The sequence below is a fragment of the Eurosta solidaginis genome, chromosome 4, assembly GCF_040869045.1.
Source record: "Eurosta solidaginis isolate ZX-2024a chromosome 4, ASM4086904v1, whole genome shotgun sequence".
Classification (NCBI taxonomy): domain Eukaryota; kingdom Metazoa; phylum Arthropoda; class Insecta; order Diptera; family Tephritidae; genus Eurosta; species Eurosta solidaginis.
In genome coordinates, this window is record NC_090322.1 from 3,094,238 (window position 1) to 3,112,587 (window position 18,350).

The 18,350-nt window shown below is 36.6% G+C and overlaps 1 protein-coding gene across 6 annotated transcripts in view; it reads right to left on the reverse strand.

The window, feature by feature from the left end:
* The window catches only part of sdt (stardust), a 449,266-nt gene that overhangs the window by 157,355 nt on the left and 273,561 nt on the right, over window positions 1-18,350 (reverse strand). For 5 of the 6 annotated variants that reach the window (XM_067779589.1, XM_067779588.1, XM_067779587.1 and 2 more), the window contains 2 exons: window positions 3,940-5,280; window positions 1,154-1,398 (listed from right to left, as the gene is read on the reverse strand). In XM_067779589.1, the coding sequence (XP_067635690.1) occupies window positions 1,154-1,398; window positions 3,940-5,280 (1,586 nt within the window). The remainder of the gene's footprint in view (window positions 1-1,153; window positions 1,399-3,939; window positions 5,281-18,350) is intronic. The other variant, XM_067779593.1, reaches the window with a different exon arrangement.

An 18,350-nucleotide genomic window follows, 5' to 3' on the forward strand; every position in this document is an offset into this window, starting at 1 on the left:
TAAGCGCCAAAACGACGTAAAAGTCGAATTCGTATGTTTGTTTCAGATCACACCAGCCTTTTTATTAACCACTTCAAAAGTTTTATTATTTGATATAAGGATAGAGAGGACTATTTATCTCCAAGCTGAATAATTCAAAGGCCTTAAGGCAAGATAAATCTCACAGAAAAGCATAAGTTTTAATGTGCTATACTAAGGCCAAGACAAAATTTCAATGCAATGCACAGAAAAGTTCTCGAAGAATTAGCTTATGGAGAGAATACTTAGGAAAGGAAAAAAGAAAAGTAGGAGATATAGCAAAAAGATTAGAAGTAAAAACCGAAGCCAATACTAAAAAAGGATAGCGGGTTATCAATTTGCCATCAAAGTGTGGGTGGCTTGCTATCGACGAATTATCGGGCTATTGGCTTATAGACGAGATATTTGTTTGTTAGCGTTGTGTTATCGACGAGAGATAAACGAGTTGCCATAGGTTATAAATTTGCCATCGATCACGAGGGTTATAGATGATTTTTGTGCTTTTATCGACTAAAAATCGGTTAATTATTGAAAACTTATCGTTTTTCTCATCGAAAAAATATCAATTGGTTTTAAACTTTATCAGTTTGCTATTGAAAAGTTATTTACTTATATTCGGAGTGAAACCAATTTTTTAGGCTTCTTATCAACTTGTTGTAGACGAGTTATCGGTTTGTTATCGAAAGTTGCCAATATTATTATCGAAAAGTTATCAAGAGGTATCGATGTGTTATCAAAAAGTTTTCCGAAATTTGCCTATTTGTTATGGAAGTATTACCAATTCGTTATTGACGTGCTATCGATTTGCTAAGAAACAGAGCCCGATAAGACTTCAATGGAAAATTAATGGCACATCTGTAAGCCGTCGATAGTAAGTCGATGAAACATCAATAAGAAGCCAATGAGTCTGCGATAATTGCGCAATTGATAAGAAGCCGTCGGTATCGGTCGCTATCGATAGGAAATCGGCGAAGCTCTTCTCACAAGGCGCGAAACGTTCCCTAAACTAATAAATACACTCAAAAAATGTTTGGAGTGTTTTTTAGCAAACTCAAATAAGCAAGACTTTTTTCTAATAATTTTTTTTAGCATAGTTTTTTCAGTATAATTCTTTAAAATATTTAATTTTACTCACCGAATTTCTTGTCTTAAACTTTGATCGCCTAGTAAAATTTCAGTTCTTCCTTTTGATATGCTATTATTTGGACTGCTACTTCTTAATTGTTGTATTTGTTTATCATATACTAAATTTGTTGTATTATTTAGCAAATTATTGCTAATATTATTACTGTTGCCGTTGCCGCTTTGTTTATTAATGTTGTTGCTATTTGCCGCATCGCCATCAATGTAACGGCCATCGTCGTTAAGTGTAGTTAGTAACTGCAACAACAAATAAAGAAGAGAATAATGTGAACAAAGGTGAATAAATATCGTGGGGAGATACAACATACAATAGAATTTTAATTTCAATTGAAAGTGAAAAAATGTGGATAATTGCATTAATGAAGTAATTAACACAAAAAAAAATTGATAAAGCCAAAGCAAACAAAAGCAATTAAATATATAGAGAATGAAGCGAAGATAATTTTTTTATAATGAAATCGATATGACACATTCACAGACAAATACTTTGTATACCTAAAAAAAATCTATATATAAAATATATGACTTTTAGCACTTTTCAAGTGAGTGTATAAAATCAGAAATTCCTATTTTTTTCGAAATTGAAAAAAACAAAAATCAGCGCTTTTAATTACATTACACATCAACTCCGAATTCCTTCAAATTATTCTATATAAACACTTAAAGCATTAAAATCCACTTAAACACTTAATTCAGCGTTGAACTCAAGTTGACCCCTTTTGAAAACGAGTATTTTATATTCATGCATACCCTCTTCATTATCATACAAAATATTATAAGCCACTTACTACATGATTTAGTTGTCATTAAGCATCGCTTGAACTTCAAACCCTTCAGTAACATAATTTTATTCATTTCGCAGCGCAAAGCAGAGATGTCAAATACATAAAACTAAGCAACAAACCCCTTTTTTTGTGTGGCACCTACCAAAGCATCAGCTGACTATGTTTACAGCTAATTAATCATGAAGTTGCAGGGGTTAAGGGATGTGACATGTGTTGGGGTGTTTCCTCCATTCACTCGCTGAACTAATTTGCACAATTTGTAATATGGATTACTTTGTATTTACGTAAATATAAAGCGCATAGATTTACACCGAAAGTATTTTTTTGAAATTCCAAACGAAAGGGGAGTGTACTCTGATGACCAATCGAGGGTTAATACTTGAAAGTGTTCGCATTTTGAAAGTGATTGAGCTTAATTTGTGTAATATTTAAAAGAACCCGAGTTGCTTTTTAAACTGTCGTAAAGTTTAGAACATTATAAAATATTTTTGTGTTGAAAATTTTAAAATTTCGTTAATTTAAAACCATGCAAAATTTGCTACACGCTAATATCTTAAATTTTCCACAATATTAAGTGGTCGGAAATACTACCTCAGTTTTCAAATATGAATAATTGTAGTATGTAGAAAAAAATAATTTACATTTTAATATCGTATTTTTATAACGTAATTTCGATATACCGTAAATTTTCAAAATTAAAGTGATTATATTTTAGAGCCCGTACATATCAACAATCCTTCGAATAAAATTTTCTTAGGAGAATAAATAAGGGTTACTTTCGAAAATGTTCGCAAATTTTGAAACACCGTAAATTTAAAAAATGGATCTTTGACTTTCGAATGCTCATAAATGCTTAAAATGTCAAAAAATGTTATATGCACTAATATCGTAAATTTGAAAAAAGATAATAATTTAAAACTTTTAATGGTCAAAAATGCTATCTTATTTTTTAAATGTACACAATTTCAGTATTTTTAGTATTTTCTGGTTTTAATATCTTACCTTTCTAAGCTAAGCTTTGATATACCGTAAGTTTTCAAATCAAAGAAGTTCTAGGTCATAATATTTAGAAGATTGTGCCTGCCAGGGAGATGTATGAATAATATTTATGTTTTTTAAATAATGTTTTTGAAAATGGTGCAAATTTAAAAACAGCGTAAAGTTCAAAAAAGGGTTGTTTCTGGAAATAAAGAAATTTCGAAAAACGAAAATTTGAAAAATTTGTTAAATGAAATTTGTTTGACTTAACTTCAAAACAGTTATTTTCGAAAATTTGGCATTACTATAATATCGTAAAATTTTCAAAAATTTAATTGCAAATTTTTAGAGCTAGACAAAACCATTTTTTTTTTTAATATGTTTAACTGTAAATTAAATGAAAAAGTGAAAATGAACTTTAATATCGTATTTTTACGAAATTTTAAGGAATATACCTAATTTTTATTTTTTTAACGTTGTCGTCAACCTCTAAATTGATGACTTTGTTTCCTATTTTTGGAAATAATTTATATTAGAAAATGTTTTCTTTTTTAGAATGCAGCTACCGAAACTGATCGTTAGAGCTTAAAAATGTGTCCCAAACTTTATTTAATATCGTAGATATACATACTTATTTTTGCAACATAACGTGCATAAAAGATTTTTTTTTTTTTTCAAAATGCAATACATAATTTAATAATTTTGTTTTATTAAAATGGAATGGAACAAAGAAAAAAAATATAGCATTATTTTAATATCGTAAAATATATAGAACTGCATTCGGAAATAAAATTAGCCTGGCAATTTAACACGTAATATTGAAAATAATTTTACGATGTTTTAATGTTAAATAATATAGTAAATATCGTTTCATACAAAAACAAAATTTTTTTAAAAACAAGCTGAAAAAGAAGGAAAACAACTCAGTCTTTGTAACTTAACAGCAACAACAACACTGCATGCATCAAAAGTGTGGCCCAACGCCATCTCATTTGTGTGTCACCACAACACTCACCTCTCGTATCGGTGGTTGTATATTATTCGATATTAATAAATCACAATTACTACTAATATTACTACCATACGCCCCAGAACCCCCAGCTGCAGCCACGCCCTCTCCAACGCCACTAGCAGTTGGCTGTTTAACAATCACGCCTGCTACTTTATTATTATTGTTGCTCAAGGCAGCTGTTGTTCCTACTGCTATGCTGTTGTTGTTATTAAAGAATAGCTGCTGATCCACGGCAGCAGCGGTGGCGAATGCCTGTTGCAGGTGGCCGCTCGATATGGCTGTTGAGTATTCAGTTGTAGGTGTGGTAGAGCCATCGGTCGCAGCTGCTGCTGCTGCTGTTGTTATCGTTGGTGCAGAATCCGCTGATAGTGGTGCTCTTAGTTCGCCCACAGCGGTGGCGGCCAATGGCGAGGTGGAGGTTTGTGCATCGACGAGTATGGTGCTGGGGATTTGCAATGGGGGTGGAATGTGCGGGTGCGATTTCGGTTGTCTCAGCGGTGCTGACGTTTGTTGTTGTTGTTGCTGCTTTTGTAGTTGTTGTGCTGTCGCTACTACAGGCAGTACTACCGCCGAATCGGCCGGTGGTATTTGTGCGTGTTTGTTGTTGTATCGTATAAAATTAATACTATAATAATTGGCGCCAACGCCAACCAAATCATCATCGTCCTCCTCCTCCTCGGTAACAGCTAAATGTTGCAAGCTTGTGGCAATTGTTGGCGTTTGCATTTGTTGCAACTGCGCTAACTGCGCTGCTTGCTGTTGCTGCAATTCTAATGTTAGTGGTGGTGGTGCTTGTTGTGCTTTACCTAAAATTGGCGTCTTCGAATCGGGCAACGTTGACGACTGCTTCAACTGGAGTTGCTGCTGCTGCTCAAGCCGTTGCAGTTGCTGTTGTTGCTCAAGCTGTTGCAACTGCAGCTGTTGCTGGTGTTGTGGGGTTTGCAACTGTTGTTGCTGCTGCTGCTGCTGCGCGGGTAATTTTTGCTGTTGATAAATGCTGCTACCGCTGTGATTGGCTAGTTTCGTTGCTGTTGCGGCAGTTGCGCTTACGATTACGGCTGTCGCCTGATTGGCATTACGGTCGACTGCATTTGCGGCCGTGCTCTGTGGTGCGTGTACGATTGCCGCTGTTGTAGTGATGCCGGTCGATATCACCGAAGAAGCTGCCGCTATCGTCGAAGAAGTAATTAGCCCAGCAGTTGCAGCAGTGGCGGTGGTGACTGTCGAGCTGCTGCACGTTATTTGAGTGCTTGTAAACGAGGTGACATAAATGGGTGAGGCCTCATTAAGGAAACTCAGATCTTGTTTTTGCGTAGAGTGCGTGCCAGTCTTTGTCTGTTGCAGCTGAAATAAAACAAGAAAAGGGAGGAGATATAAAAATATGCTGTTATCAGAGAACTTAACCCTTTCACTACCGCCAGCTAGTATGCGTTACAAGTATATTTCCAAGTAATGGTAATTACTGTAAGGAGTTTCGGAAGCACTTTAGTGAAAGCAGAAATCGCCTCCTTATATGGGCGTGGTCAGAATTTCATGTCCACCCGAGTGGACATGGGTAGCCAAGGTAGTCAATTTAAAAGGCAGTAAGGTCTAAAAAATTTCAAGAAGAGATAAACAATTGAAATAATTTTACAACCAAATTAATTTTTATTAGAGAAAAATAAAAATTTGAATGGTATTCACCAAAATAGTAGGAATTTCGACGAATGCAGAGGTGGGCATTTCGTGCAATAAGAGTGTATTTTTTGCTTGCATCCTTTCATTTTACAACGAACTGCATTGCTTCGACGTCGTTTACTTGCATTTTGAGAACATTGAGGGTACGTGCATGATATTTTGAAAATAATTTAAACTATCTTTTTCTGAAAGCCAATAAATCCATTTGATCGAAGCAACAAAACCAAGTTTGTTTAATTTACAATTAAATTTCAGTGGAGGACCACTGCTACTCAACAAAATCATAGGCATTCCACTTTTTCCAGCAAGGCTTACCACGTATATTCCAAGGCGCCCTTTAAATGGTATTACCTGTTCATCAACACAAAGGATTTCCTCCACCTCTTGCTCCAATAATCGTTTCCGAATAGAATCCATTATGGGTCTTACGCTATATAATTTATCTTGGGTTTGTGGGAGTAGACTAGTATCCACTAAATGCAAATGTGTTCACAAACCATAAGAACGATTACGTGTCATATTGTTAGCAAATAATGGTAATGCTGAACTTCCGAATTTTCCCTGGACTAGTTGGTCGAAAGTTTGATTCTTTCTGCACACCATAAAGATTAGTGAAGTTGGATGCATTTTCAAAAAATTTAGTCGGAAAGTAGTTTTGGAAATACTCGTACTCACTTTTGACTAGTTTAGGCATCTGAACAGGTGGGTAAAGTTAAAATCAGCATGTCCCATTTCTGAGTTATATATGCCCAATCAAAACATTAATTTCCCGCTTCAGCTTCTGGGGTACTTATTTTTCTATTAGAAAAATGAAACATAACGCAATACTCTCACGGAAAAATACTCATTTTGTGGATCATTCTCTCCTCTTCTTATTGAGGATAGTGTTGAAAAAGATGATGTTCAAATGCTGGACTAAGCTCTCGTTCCACTTTCCTCACAACTCCCCACCTTTTCATCTCCTTCATAACGTTTCCTAGTTAGCGCTGTGGAATCAACTTTATCATTATCCGACTCACCGTTGAAATTTGAGAAATTATTTAGAACGTCAAACGTCTCGTTTTCTGTCAACACTTTGTGCCTAGCCATCATAACTTTTACCTACAAAGTAATACTATCTTCCCTTAACTCACAACTCTTGACTACTCATGTCCATTATAAAGGACATAAGTTTTTATCTCTCTAGAAAACTCACCTGAATTCCAATCATCTCCCACTTACAACCGTTCAAAGAGAAACTTTCGAGCTAAAAAATATCGCTGACGCAAGTAAACATAAAAACTTTGTATGATGGATAATTCAACAACAAACATATCAAATATAATATTTCAACCTTCCTTCACAAAAGCCTGCACAATACCGACAAAATTTTAAAGCAATTAGCGGGAATACTATTTTTATACTCGCAATAAACCGCTAGGACCGCGTCCACCGAAAATAATGCTTAAAAGTTTTAAATTCAAAATAACTGTCACTTCAAAGTCATATGCACTGCAGTGAACATCAGTAGCGAAAGGGTTAATGGAGGAGTAAATGGAATAATTGAGATGCAAATTCTGAATTTAAAACTGTCTCAGACGCGCCTGAATTTCGCGTGCACTCGTCGCAGTTTGTATAGCAGATTCATTGCCTATAATTTCTTGGTGTTTCGTATGCAAAATACATAAAAAGTTATGATGGCAGTGGGATGAGCTTACACAGCTAATTTTAGGCTTATCCAAAACTCTATAATTAAATGCAAATTTTATATGTATGTATGTAAACTTCATCGTCGCTCTTTCGACCCGAATGGGCTTAGAATAGGAAGGAAGCTCTTCACCGTTGACTACGTTATGAAATAGCAATCTGGCGATGCCGAACTTCAGACTTGAAGCGTCATTTTTGTACTCAAATATAGCTAAAAGGTGGTTGAATTGATTCGAAAGGCAGTAAACTAACTAATTAAAAAAGTAACTTCTTCAGTATCTCATGATCATAACGTCAGCTGTGTGGAATATCCCCCTTTCTCGGCTGCCAGTTCGAAAGTGACCTATCTCATAACTCGGTTGTCCTATTTGAACATAAACTCAATATATGAAAAAAATCGGAGATAGGGCGCTCTTCAACCGAATTCTGGGCTAGGCCGTTTTCGAACTGGCAGCCGAGATAAGTTGTTATCCCACACATATTAGATTTTTCGGCGCAGCCAACTTAGACACAGGGCAAAGAGAGCCAACTAAGTAGACCACGTGTTAATAAACCTCATCAATTGCAAATCATATCGTAAGTTTTTGAATATCGTAGTATTTTAAGTATCGTGCTTTTGATTTAATTTTCTCTCGAATTTCGTTAACTCAAAAGTATCATAAATTGTCAAATGTCGTAAATTTTCATATATCGTAAATGAATAAAAATCGTTAATTTAAAAACATGATTCTTTAAGTTCTGCCGTTGCGATCATGAATGTGACTATAAACGTATAACTTTGAAATAGAGTTTTTAATATTGTAAATTTTTATATTTTCACCAACAAACCATTGAAGGACTTGCTCCAGACCGGCAAGCGATTAGGAAGCTGTGCCAAAAAGCTCCCCCACCTCCTCGCTTCTTAAACGGATTTAAAAAATCGTGATTACTCTACGTTGCTTCTTCTTAGACCAATATTAGTTGGTCATATGAAACCGAGGTCAGAGAAATTTTGGCAAAACGAGCAGGGACTCTCTCCTCTTGTTTTTGGTCGGTTTTTTTGGACCCTAAGTTTAGGTACTTCAAGCATAAGCATACATGCGGGAATAAGTCTGAGGTTCTGCGGAAAACTAAAAATCTGAAACCATCTCGAGAAACCACAACTGCCAGCACGTTTTTGTTCAAGGTCTATTTATTTTTATAACGTATTTTTTATTTTAATAATTGGAAAGATGATTATGCGACAATTATAATTAAATCTCAGTATGCAACAATTTCTTTCGATTAAAATATTTTTTGCGAATTTACAATTTGCTTCAACAACTTTTGTCTCTCCTCGCTCTAACAATCGCTAGCATAAAAAGCTTTCTTCATTGACTATTCGACTTGTTGGCCATACGAATGCGAAAAAAGCAAAAAAAAAAAAAAATATATTAAACATAGTCATTTAAATCCATAAAATTTATGCAAAATTCGCAGTACGCCCGCCACGTCTAGCCAAGGCGCGCAAAGGCAAGGCAGCAGCAATAAAATGCTGTGAAATGAAAAGAAAATTATATAATCAAATGCAAATCGGTTGCAGTGGGATTAAAAATAAATATTCGAGTATTAAGTGGTTGGAAGAAATATAAATATGCAGTTATGTAGGTGTGTGTGCACACGCACACATTAACAAGAAACGCACACGCAAGCACTCAGAGTAATTTTTTTCTCCTTTCCATCAAATATTTGAATAGCAAGCAAATGCGTAGGAAAGGCTTTTGTGGAATGCGGCGATGCTGCAAGCAAAATGGGCTTGCCACAACAGCAACAACAACTGCAACGAACGCTCCCACAAATATTTTTCGAAACGTATGGCACTTAATCAACGCACAACAACATGCTGTCAATGACAACAAAATACTTCAATATAAGCAACAACAAAAACAACGAATATAGCAAAAAGCTATGTGTTTCCAGAAAATATGCAATAATTTTGCGAATTAAATTGACACTGAGAACCTTTAATAAATTTTGATCTACAGGAGTGTTCCACAGGAAGAGTTGAGTGAAGAATTTTATGAATAATAATAGCCGTAACTTAGCCTGGTGTGCCAGTGGACTTAGCCGTGCCGTAACCGCCATGATTATATTTCTCACCACCATAAGTGCCTGATCGGTAATCATAAGCGTCAAAGAAACCGTTATCATGCTAAATACCTAACACTGCTTCTGACATCTAAGCTGAACTGCTGGGTTAACACAAAGCTCGCAGTCAAACAAGCAAAAGGGGCTATATTTAACTTCAAAAGAAAGCTAGGCAAAAAGTGGGGTTTCACGGCACAGATGTAAGAGGCGGTTATTCGATCGATACCCGCTTAAAAGCCACTGGTACCGGTGAAGGTAATCAAGCTGAACTACACGAATAGCTTGCTGGGAAAAGTGCAACAATATATCTGAAGCGATTAGATCATAGCCTTTAGGTTAGGTTAGAGTGGCCACGTTTGCGAGTAACAGTGCACTTAGGCCCAAAAAGGTCCCATTGTGATATCACGTGGATCTCTCCATTACTCAAACCAACAGGTCGATTCAGCAAACGCCAGGAATTTGTTAGGTCCCAACTTAGCCAGATCACAAAGATCGTCAAAGAAGGGCGATGCCAGATATTTCTTCCTGTTGCACCAAAGCGCAGGACAATCGCGTAGAAAATTCTTGATTGTTTCCATCTCTTCGTCTTTGCAGCTCCTGCACTAATCAAAATAGGGAGATCTCAGCCTTTGTGCATACTTCCCGATTGCTATATGGCCGGTTATAAGTCCAACCACCAGAGATATTTCCCCCCTTCCAAGAAGAAGGAGACTTCTTGTGCGTATCGCGTCCCATTCAGGCCACACGAGCTTAGTGTGGTAGCAGGATTCAAGATTGCTCCATCTCACACCCGCTTCCCCAAGGAAAAATCCCTTTCAAAGTGAGCATGAGGCATGCTCAGTCCCTTCCAAGACGACGAAAGCGGAACGAATGTGCCCCCTATCGCAAGTTCATCAGCCATCGCATTGCCCGGTATATCCGACTGTCCAGGCATCCATACCAGACTGAGGGAAGTTTGCTCAGCGATATCGTTAAGAGCTTTGCAGCACTTCTCTACTTTCCTGGGCTTACATGTGACCGATCCAATCGGTTTTACTGCAGGCTGGCTGTCAAGAGTAAATACAAATTATAGCCATGAACAGCATTTCTCAGGTGATCATCGGCCTCATTTATAGCAGCCACCTCCGCCTGAAAGACGCTGCAATGATCGGGTAGGCTAAAGGATAGATTCCACCCTAGTTGATGTGCAAATACCCCACTACCCACTCTTTAAACAGTTTAGAGCCATCAGTATATATCTTCTGCAGCCTATCGCTCAGGTCACGTGGCTACTTCAACTAATAATCCCTATCCGCGATAACAACCTCTTACTTCATATCGAAAAATACAGACGGAGCGCAATAGTTCGACGAAGGCGAATTCAGATTCTTAAGGATGGCTGCAACATGGCCTTTAGAGGCTTAAAATTTCCTATGCAATGTGCCACAGAGCGACATCCCTATCAACAGAACAACATTTGGGCCTCTAATAAGTTCATACACTGCGCTATCTTTAGAGCTTCTATTTCACTACAAAAACGTACTAAATATATCCTATGGCATACTTTGATAAAAACTACAGCATCCCTTTCATCTAAGCTTTAATGGACGCATCCAAAATGGTTTGTGGAAAGGGGGCACAGATCTTCGCAAGACTACCACCCTCATGCTTTTCTATGCGCCCTCCAGACACAGCGAATGTGTTTCATTCCGATATATTAACAATTGATAAGGCATGTTGATCTTGTTTCTGTTGCAATGTCTAAAACACACACCAAAGTTTTATGTAGTTAGTGTTACGCGGATGAGAAGTTGTTTGATGGTAATGAATTCGGTACAAACATTTTGCTCCACTGGAGAATTGTGGACGGGATTCTTTGATTACAGAAAACGTTTTTGTCGGTGATAAACTTACGAAGCGCTTCCATTTGAAGCAAGAGAGGTGATTTTACATTTTCGCTACTTTATAAGCATGTCTTAGACTGCAGCGATGACAGTTTATGGAATTTGCCCTGGAACAGATCGACTAGAGAAGACGCCTAAAAGCCTGTGTAGTACACCTAAACCACCAGTTTGAATCATTTCAGGAGGTGTCACAGTAATGGGTTCATACCTAGCGCCGGCACCACATTTTCTCTCAAACGCAAAAGTGCTTAATATATACCCAGATTTCGGACTCCTGCACAAAGCTTCGTTCCGTATGATGTTATTAAAGAGTGTTTCCGTCATGTTGCTATATGTGGGTGATTTCAAAACTGCACAATTTTATGATTTTCCATCTATGCGGCTCGCAACAAACGTAAATTTTCCCTGTCTGCCTTTGACAGCTGTCAAAATATTTGCGAAGCGTTGGTGTTAAAGCCAATTTTTAATGCATCGTTTTTGTTGCTCTTGCCATTCTCTTTGTTGTGCTTGTGAGTCGAGTCCCTGTTATTAATTATGAAAATCGCATTCGATGTCATAACAAATTTTCCGCCATCATGAATGCTGTCATTGGCAATATTCTTACTACACAGCAATAACAAAAAAAAAAAAAAACCTATGGAAAATCGGGAGCAACAAATGCGTATGAAACGTAAAATGAAGCTATCCGTTTACATGCAAACAACAGCCGCAATCTTTTGTATAAAATTTGCAAAAAACTTTGACAAACAACAAAATCAACTCGAATGAATAAACCGCGTGGAACCAAACCGATAAAGAAGTGGCAAGATGCCACCGTACACCCCCAGCGGGCTAGGGGTTCAGAATATACCCGCGGTAGGTATGCCTGTGTAAGAGGCGACTAAAATACCAGATTCAAGGGGCTGTGTAGCGCAACCTTTTCAGGTTGCCAGCGCAATATATAGCTTCTCCAAACCCATTTGTCAACCTCACATATCCGCGTCGAATCCTGTTTCACTAACAGACGAGGCTCTGGCGACCACAAGCTCCTCATGGAACTTTGGGGCGGGGAGGGAGGGATGGCCTGAAGGTTCAATGTGGCCATTTCAGTCGTTCCCGAGATGGTCGGGCTAGCACCTTAATGGTGCTGTGTTACCGGAGCGTACCGGATCTGTATCCGGCAAAGGACCATTACACCGATAACACTCCCCAAAGCCTTCGGGGAAAACCTTATCGCTACAACAACAACAACAACAACCCTACTTTATCATTGGGAGCGGGGAAAAATAAGAAAATCTTTAGGAAAATCGGTGAGACGAAACCCCCAGTAGGTACCCTTAAAAATACGTACTCCAACGAAAATATTGGCATACAGCGCGGGGTGTGTGTAAACTGTGCTACTTTCTAAGTAAATACAAAAAAAGTTGTAAGCAAGTTTTGCAAGCTATTCTTTTTTTTTTTTTTTTGTAACTCGATTACAAAAGATCAACGCTACTCAAATTTTCGAATAAATGCGAGTTAATATGTTGGCAAAAACTTTTATAATCCGCTTAAATTGTTTGCCCTACACAGATGCGACTTTTTTTCAATATCGTAATTAATATTTTTCTTTGTCTACTGCTGTTTTATTGTTGTTGTTTTTACATATATGTTTGCATTTATTGTAGCTGTCAATAATTATTGTGCGTGTCACCAATAAACGGTTAATTAATTGGAAAATTGTATTTGCCTGTAGAAATTAATTCGTGCTAGTGAATTTTTTGGACAGAGCTTTGGCTTGACCACCTCTCGGTCTGAGTGAAAAAGCGTTGGACCAAACTGGGCTCTGAGCAGTTTTTTTTTATACAAGGCACTTGCAAAACCTGAACTGATTCGTAATGAGTCCGTCCGTTGCGACACACCTCTGGAACCTACCAAAAAATTTCATAATAGGTAAAGCTGGCGCCCAACGTGCGGTGCATTTGATGTGATTTTGTGAAGCTCGTGAGCTGTTGCTGCAGCCTGTCCTTGCGGTACATCATTTTATTGGGTGGCTTTTATAGAACGAAGATTTTTCAACGGTTTAGTGGAATATATGCACATTAGGGTGGGTCGATTTGTATGGACGAAAGTTAACCGATATCGCCATAGATTTTTCGATAGGATTTGGGCTCCGGAAAAAAAGTTCCACTATGCATACCCAAAAAAATAATTTTGTAGCCTGCGACATTTCATTTTTTTTTACTTTTTTTCGACTTTGATTTTTAAGGTTTTTTTCATGACCTACTAAAAAAATTTTCATTTGATTCTAAAATTTTCATGTATAAAAATAAAATATATTTTTGTTTTCAAAAATTTGGTATTGACAACGTTTTTAGCGGACATTTTTGGGCCGGACATTTTCTCAATTAAATTATTTAGGTTATTAATTTTTAAGAAAGAATTCCATGAAATTTGTCAATAAAGCTATGCAAAGTAATCTCAAAAACTGTTTTCGAAAATATTCGAAAGTTCGAAAAAGTTTTACGAAAATTTCGAACAACTAAACTGCGTACTCAAATAAATTCAGAAAAAAATAATGATAGAAAAAAAAAATTGTCGAAATTTTCGAAAAATATTCTACAACTTACGAATTTATTCGAAAAGGTTTCTGCATTTGGTGTGCATATATTCTTAGATTTTCGCAAATAATAAAAAATATTTGACGAAATTTAATAAAGATTGCCACTACTATTTTCGCGCACGCTGCTGTACATACAGACGAGCCAAGCCTAAACGCGCGATTTCGCATCACTTTCACCCGTTACAGGTGCATCTAAACTCTATGAATATTTAATAAAGTCTCTAGTTACGACTTTTTTGTGGAGCATTGCTATGTACTTTGCTATTGGCAAAAATAAGAAAAACAACAACAACAATAACCTCTACACTCAAGCAACTGCATCAAAACTGTTTGCAAACACCACACAACAAAGCTTCAAACGAGCACCACCCAAACCAGCCAACCAAGCAGTTAGTAAGTCAGTCAGCCAACTAGTCAGGCAAACATAAAAATAGCAACAACCACATGCCTTTCAGAGCTCAGCTCAGCCACATGTGCTGATTTTTAATTGCTGCTCCATTGGCTAACTAACTGACTAGCAATTGTTAAGCTCCTGAAAATTCTATTGTTGTGCTTGGTTTCACTTTTGTTGTTTCGGTGGTTATGCTTTCATTTTTTTTTTTGCTTTCTCATTGTCTTTGTGACCTCTGTTGTGGTTTTATTGTTTAGAATTTAAAATTTATTGGTTCCATCAATTTTCCGAACTCAAAACGTAACTAAATATGGTTGCGGCTGACTTAATTCGGTATGTCATTCATTATGATTAAAGTTTATTCGGGTTTGTTAACAACATAGAAATTGTGATAAGGGTTACATGCTTGAATGGTTGAGTATTTGCGGCCCAACACTCCCTCCCCTGAAGAACTTGGACTCGCCAGGAGACTATGAGGAGCGTTATGGAACCGGTTCTTCCTCGACCAAACATTGGTACTGAGGTTTGAGGTACCGTGTTATCAGAACTAGCTTAAGTCAATGGAAGCTATATACAATAGTCAAAAATGAAGCCAAGACTCTACATCTGGTTTTGTGAGCATCGCTTTCTATCTTTGAAAGTTCAACTGAAGGAAGACTTACTTTGTTTCGTTTAATTCCAAATCTAAGTATTCGCACTGGAAGCGACAATCAAGAATCAGCATCAAAGAACCACAGTAAGTTCTAAGCAAGAATGAAATAAGGAAGGAAATTCGTTGAGAACCAAACTAAGCATTATAGCATCACCAAGGCAAGGAGTTTATATTAAAGCTCTTCAATGGTCTCTTTCTCCGTCCAACGAGCAATGTATCCTAAAAGTATACAATACTTAATCCATACTTCGAGGTGTTATCAACCAACTGTCTATGCATATTCACGAAATCGTTATATCTTATATATTATTTCTAATTGCTGTTTTTATGTACAGGTCCCCTATTCGCTCTTATTTGGAATCCAAATCTATAAATAAAGTTTTGGTTGTACAGATGGGGATTCGTGCTATTAGCGAGCTGTGGGCATAATTAGTCGTAGTGCTTTTGTTTAGCTTTATTTTATTAAAAAAATTTGTTAAAAAATAAACGATTGTGAGCACAGAAAGAAATCTATTTGTACTATGGCACTATTGTGAATATTTGATTAGAACCAACACTGCATTACCGGCAGTGGCTAATATGCGCCAGATGGCAGCGCAAGCGCATGTAAGTTTATAGATGTTTGATTAATAGAACAGCTGATTTCTGTTGATATTTGATATGAGACTTTTATATTTGTTGCGCAAGATGCACACGAGTGCGGCTCGTTTTTTTATATAACAATAATTAACTTGGCGCGATACATGACCCAGAAGTTTGGAGCCGATATCCACTTTTACTTTATGATTTGCTGCTCCTAACTTTTCTTACAAATTGGTGGACGAATACATTTTAAAAATTTATTAATTTTTTTCTGAGAAGCTGAAAAACACTCGGAGTGCTTGCTAAGCCCTTTTATTCAGACTTCTTTGTAAAAGTTCTCTACAGAACTACACCGTGTTTGCTTGAAGTCTTGCAACCTTCAAACTATTACTTCTGTATAGCAGTTACACTGTTAGAAAACTTTGATTTTACAGGAGCACAAATTTTAGACCCAAAAAGGAGCCTCTTCTTTTCTGAAGACCTTCGGTCCTGAATCTTGCGCCAGATTTTGTAACTTGGTTTGGATTTTCAAGATATTCATACTTGGAGTCCGAAAAACACATTTTTCCATTATATTATCTGCGATTTTACATGAAATCTAGTTTTCGTTCCAAAATAAGGTAGTAATTCGTACCCTTATGTAAGAATATCTCGAAAATCAGAACCAAATTAAAAAAATTTGACACGATATTCAGATTCAAAGAGTCGAGGAACTATAGAAAAGTTTCAACTCGTTTAGGGGTCCAGTCTTTTTTTAAATTTTGTGGGCCTGTCTTATTCCCGATAGTATGTAAAATGCTTGAACAAATATTGAATACTTTTAGCCACACTGTTTTTCAAGTTATTCATGAGTTACAGAATGTGCTGCTATTTTCTTTTCTATCCTTTTCGTGTCTAAAAATATTTCAATTTACATTGTCGGTGCTAATATTTTAACAACTTTTGCACATTCTTTACGCTTTCTTTAATCAACCCTTGCCATCCACTGAAAGATGTACACATGCTTTATTTACCATATTTGTTGTTTTTGCTTTTTTTATACTTGATGCTTCTGCTAATAGCGTAATAACCAATTTTCTAGCAAAGAAATTCCTTATAATTTGCTTTTGTCCTTTCAAGCTTAGTTGTTGTTGTCCTGTAAAATGTGCACAGCAACTAAAAATCGTGTCTAACAGATACTTAGAAAGTAAATTAATAAAAATTCTTACACAACCACCTAAACAAAAATTTAAAACCAGCGGCTGCTGCCTTCCTCTGTTCTCTTATCCTGACTACACCAGCTACTTTAGCGCCTCCCTCTCCCATTTCTATGCATACAACAAAACTTATGAGCTTAGCGCGTGGTTATAAGTTATTTTTATAAAAAAGCTTAACTTTTTACAATTTAAAACTTTGGTGATTGCCCTTTTAGTTGTTGCGTCCAAGTGTTGTTTTAACAATTTACTATTTAATATACTTTTTTATGTTTAATATTTCTTAGCTGCCTTTTTTGTAGTTGTTGCCTGATGACTAGGAGTTTGTTCGCATTCTCAACTGGCGTGCGGTGTAGGTCGGGTTGAAGGGAGCGCAAATAAAATAGTGATTTCGCTGTTGAAAACAAATGAGGCAAAGGATAGACCACAGAGTGAATGACTCAATAATATGGTGGACTGACTTTCAGTTAATGGCTGAGCTGGGACTGATGACAGTAGCGCATGAGGGCAGAGCAGTGTGGAAGGGGAAACACAATTCTATTAGTGTTTGGGTAGACAGTGTCAGCGAGTGAGTGCTTGTTTATTTACTCAACTCGGGGTATGTGTGTGTCTGTGTAAGCTTTACTGTGATAAAGTACGTGCGTGTTTGTGCTAATACGCATGTGTTGGTGAGTGTAATCAAAACATAAAAGTTCAAAAAATTGTACAGCATTTTTTTATAATAAAAATTTTCTGTTTCCAGGAAGCGGGGGTATGAGTACCAAAGGCTATTTCTGTTTATTCTGAGTATATTAAATGTACAGACATACAATCGTTGCATGTAAAATGAAAAACAAATAATTTTATGGATCTGCGCGCGTGTCCCCAGATTTTTAACTGCTTGTAAATATTTATGTTTCAATTAAAATATTTGCGTTTGCTGAAACTGTTTGCTTATTTGCATTCTATCACTTTCTATTAAACCAGTCATGCACAAAGACACCACAGCTCTGAATACAAACGCAAAATTTTGTGTGGTACACTGAAAGAAATGATGCTAGTAGAAACAACAAAGTGGTTCTGCTGTTCTTGACTTAACGAAGATTCGGTGAAATTGATCGAATTATGGTTAATTCGACTGAGTTCTTTGTCAAGCGAACAAATTAGTTTAGTCATTTCAATAGTAGAGAAATTGCCGCTCTTAGGTTAACAAAATTCTGTAAAATTGACAGATTGCTGGTCAATCTAACTGATTTTTCTGTTAACACAACTGACCTTACACGTCATTTCAACGGCGATCAACAGTCAATACATGAGCAAATTTCAAAGAGAATTTTACGCTCACTGCGCTCTCTACTTTGTACTTATGACGATGGGGCCACTTGTTTAAAAAAAATACTAAAATAAGAAAACCACCAAATCGAAAAAAAACACTCCAAATGGGAAAACAACAAAAAACTAGTTTTTCAGTTATCAATGCAAAACGAAAAACCCGTTTTTGAATTTACTCTGCAAAAAATTATGAGATACCGGGACACCTATTTATCGGGTACAATTTTGCAACTTCTCCTCCAAGCGAAATGCAAAATTGCGCCCTTAAGTTGCAAAAGTTTTGTTTGAACGAACAGGATTTTTCCAAAATTAGTAACATTTTGTTCAAGTTTTTACGAATTTTCACTCACGC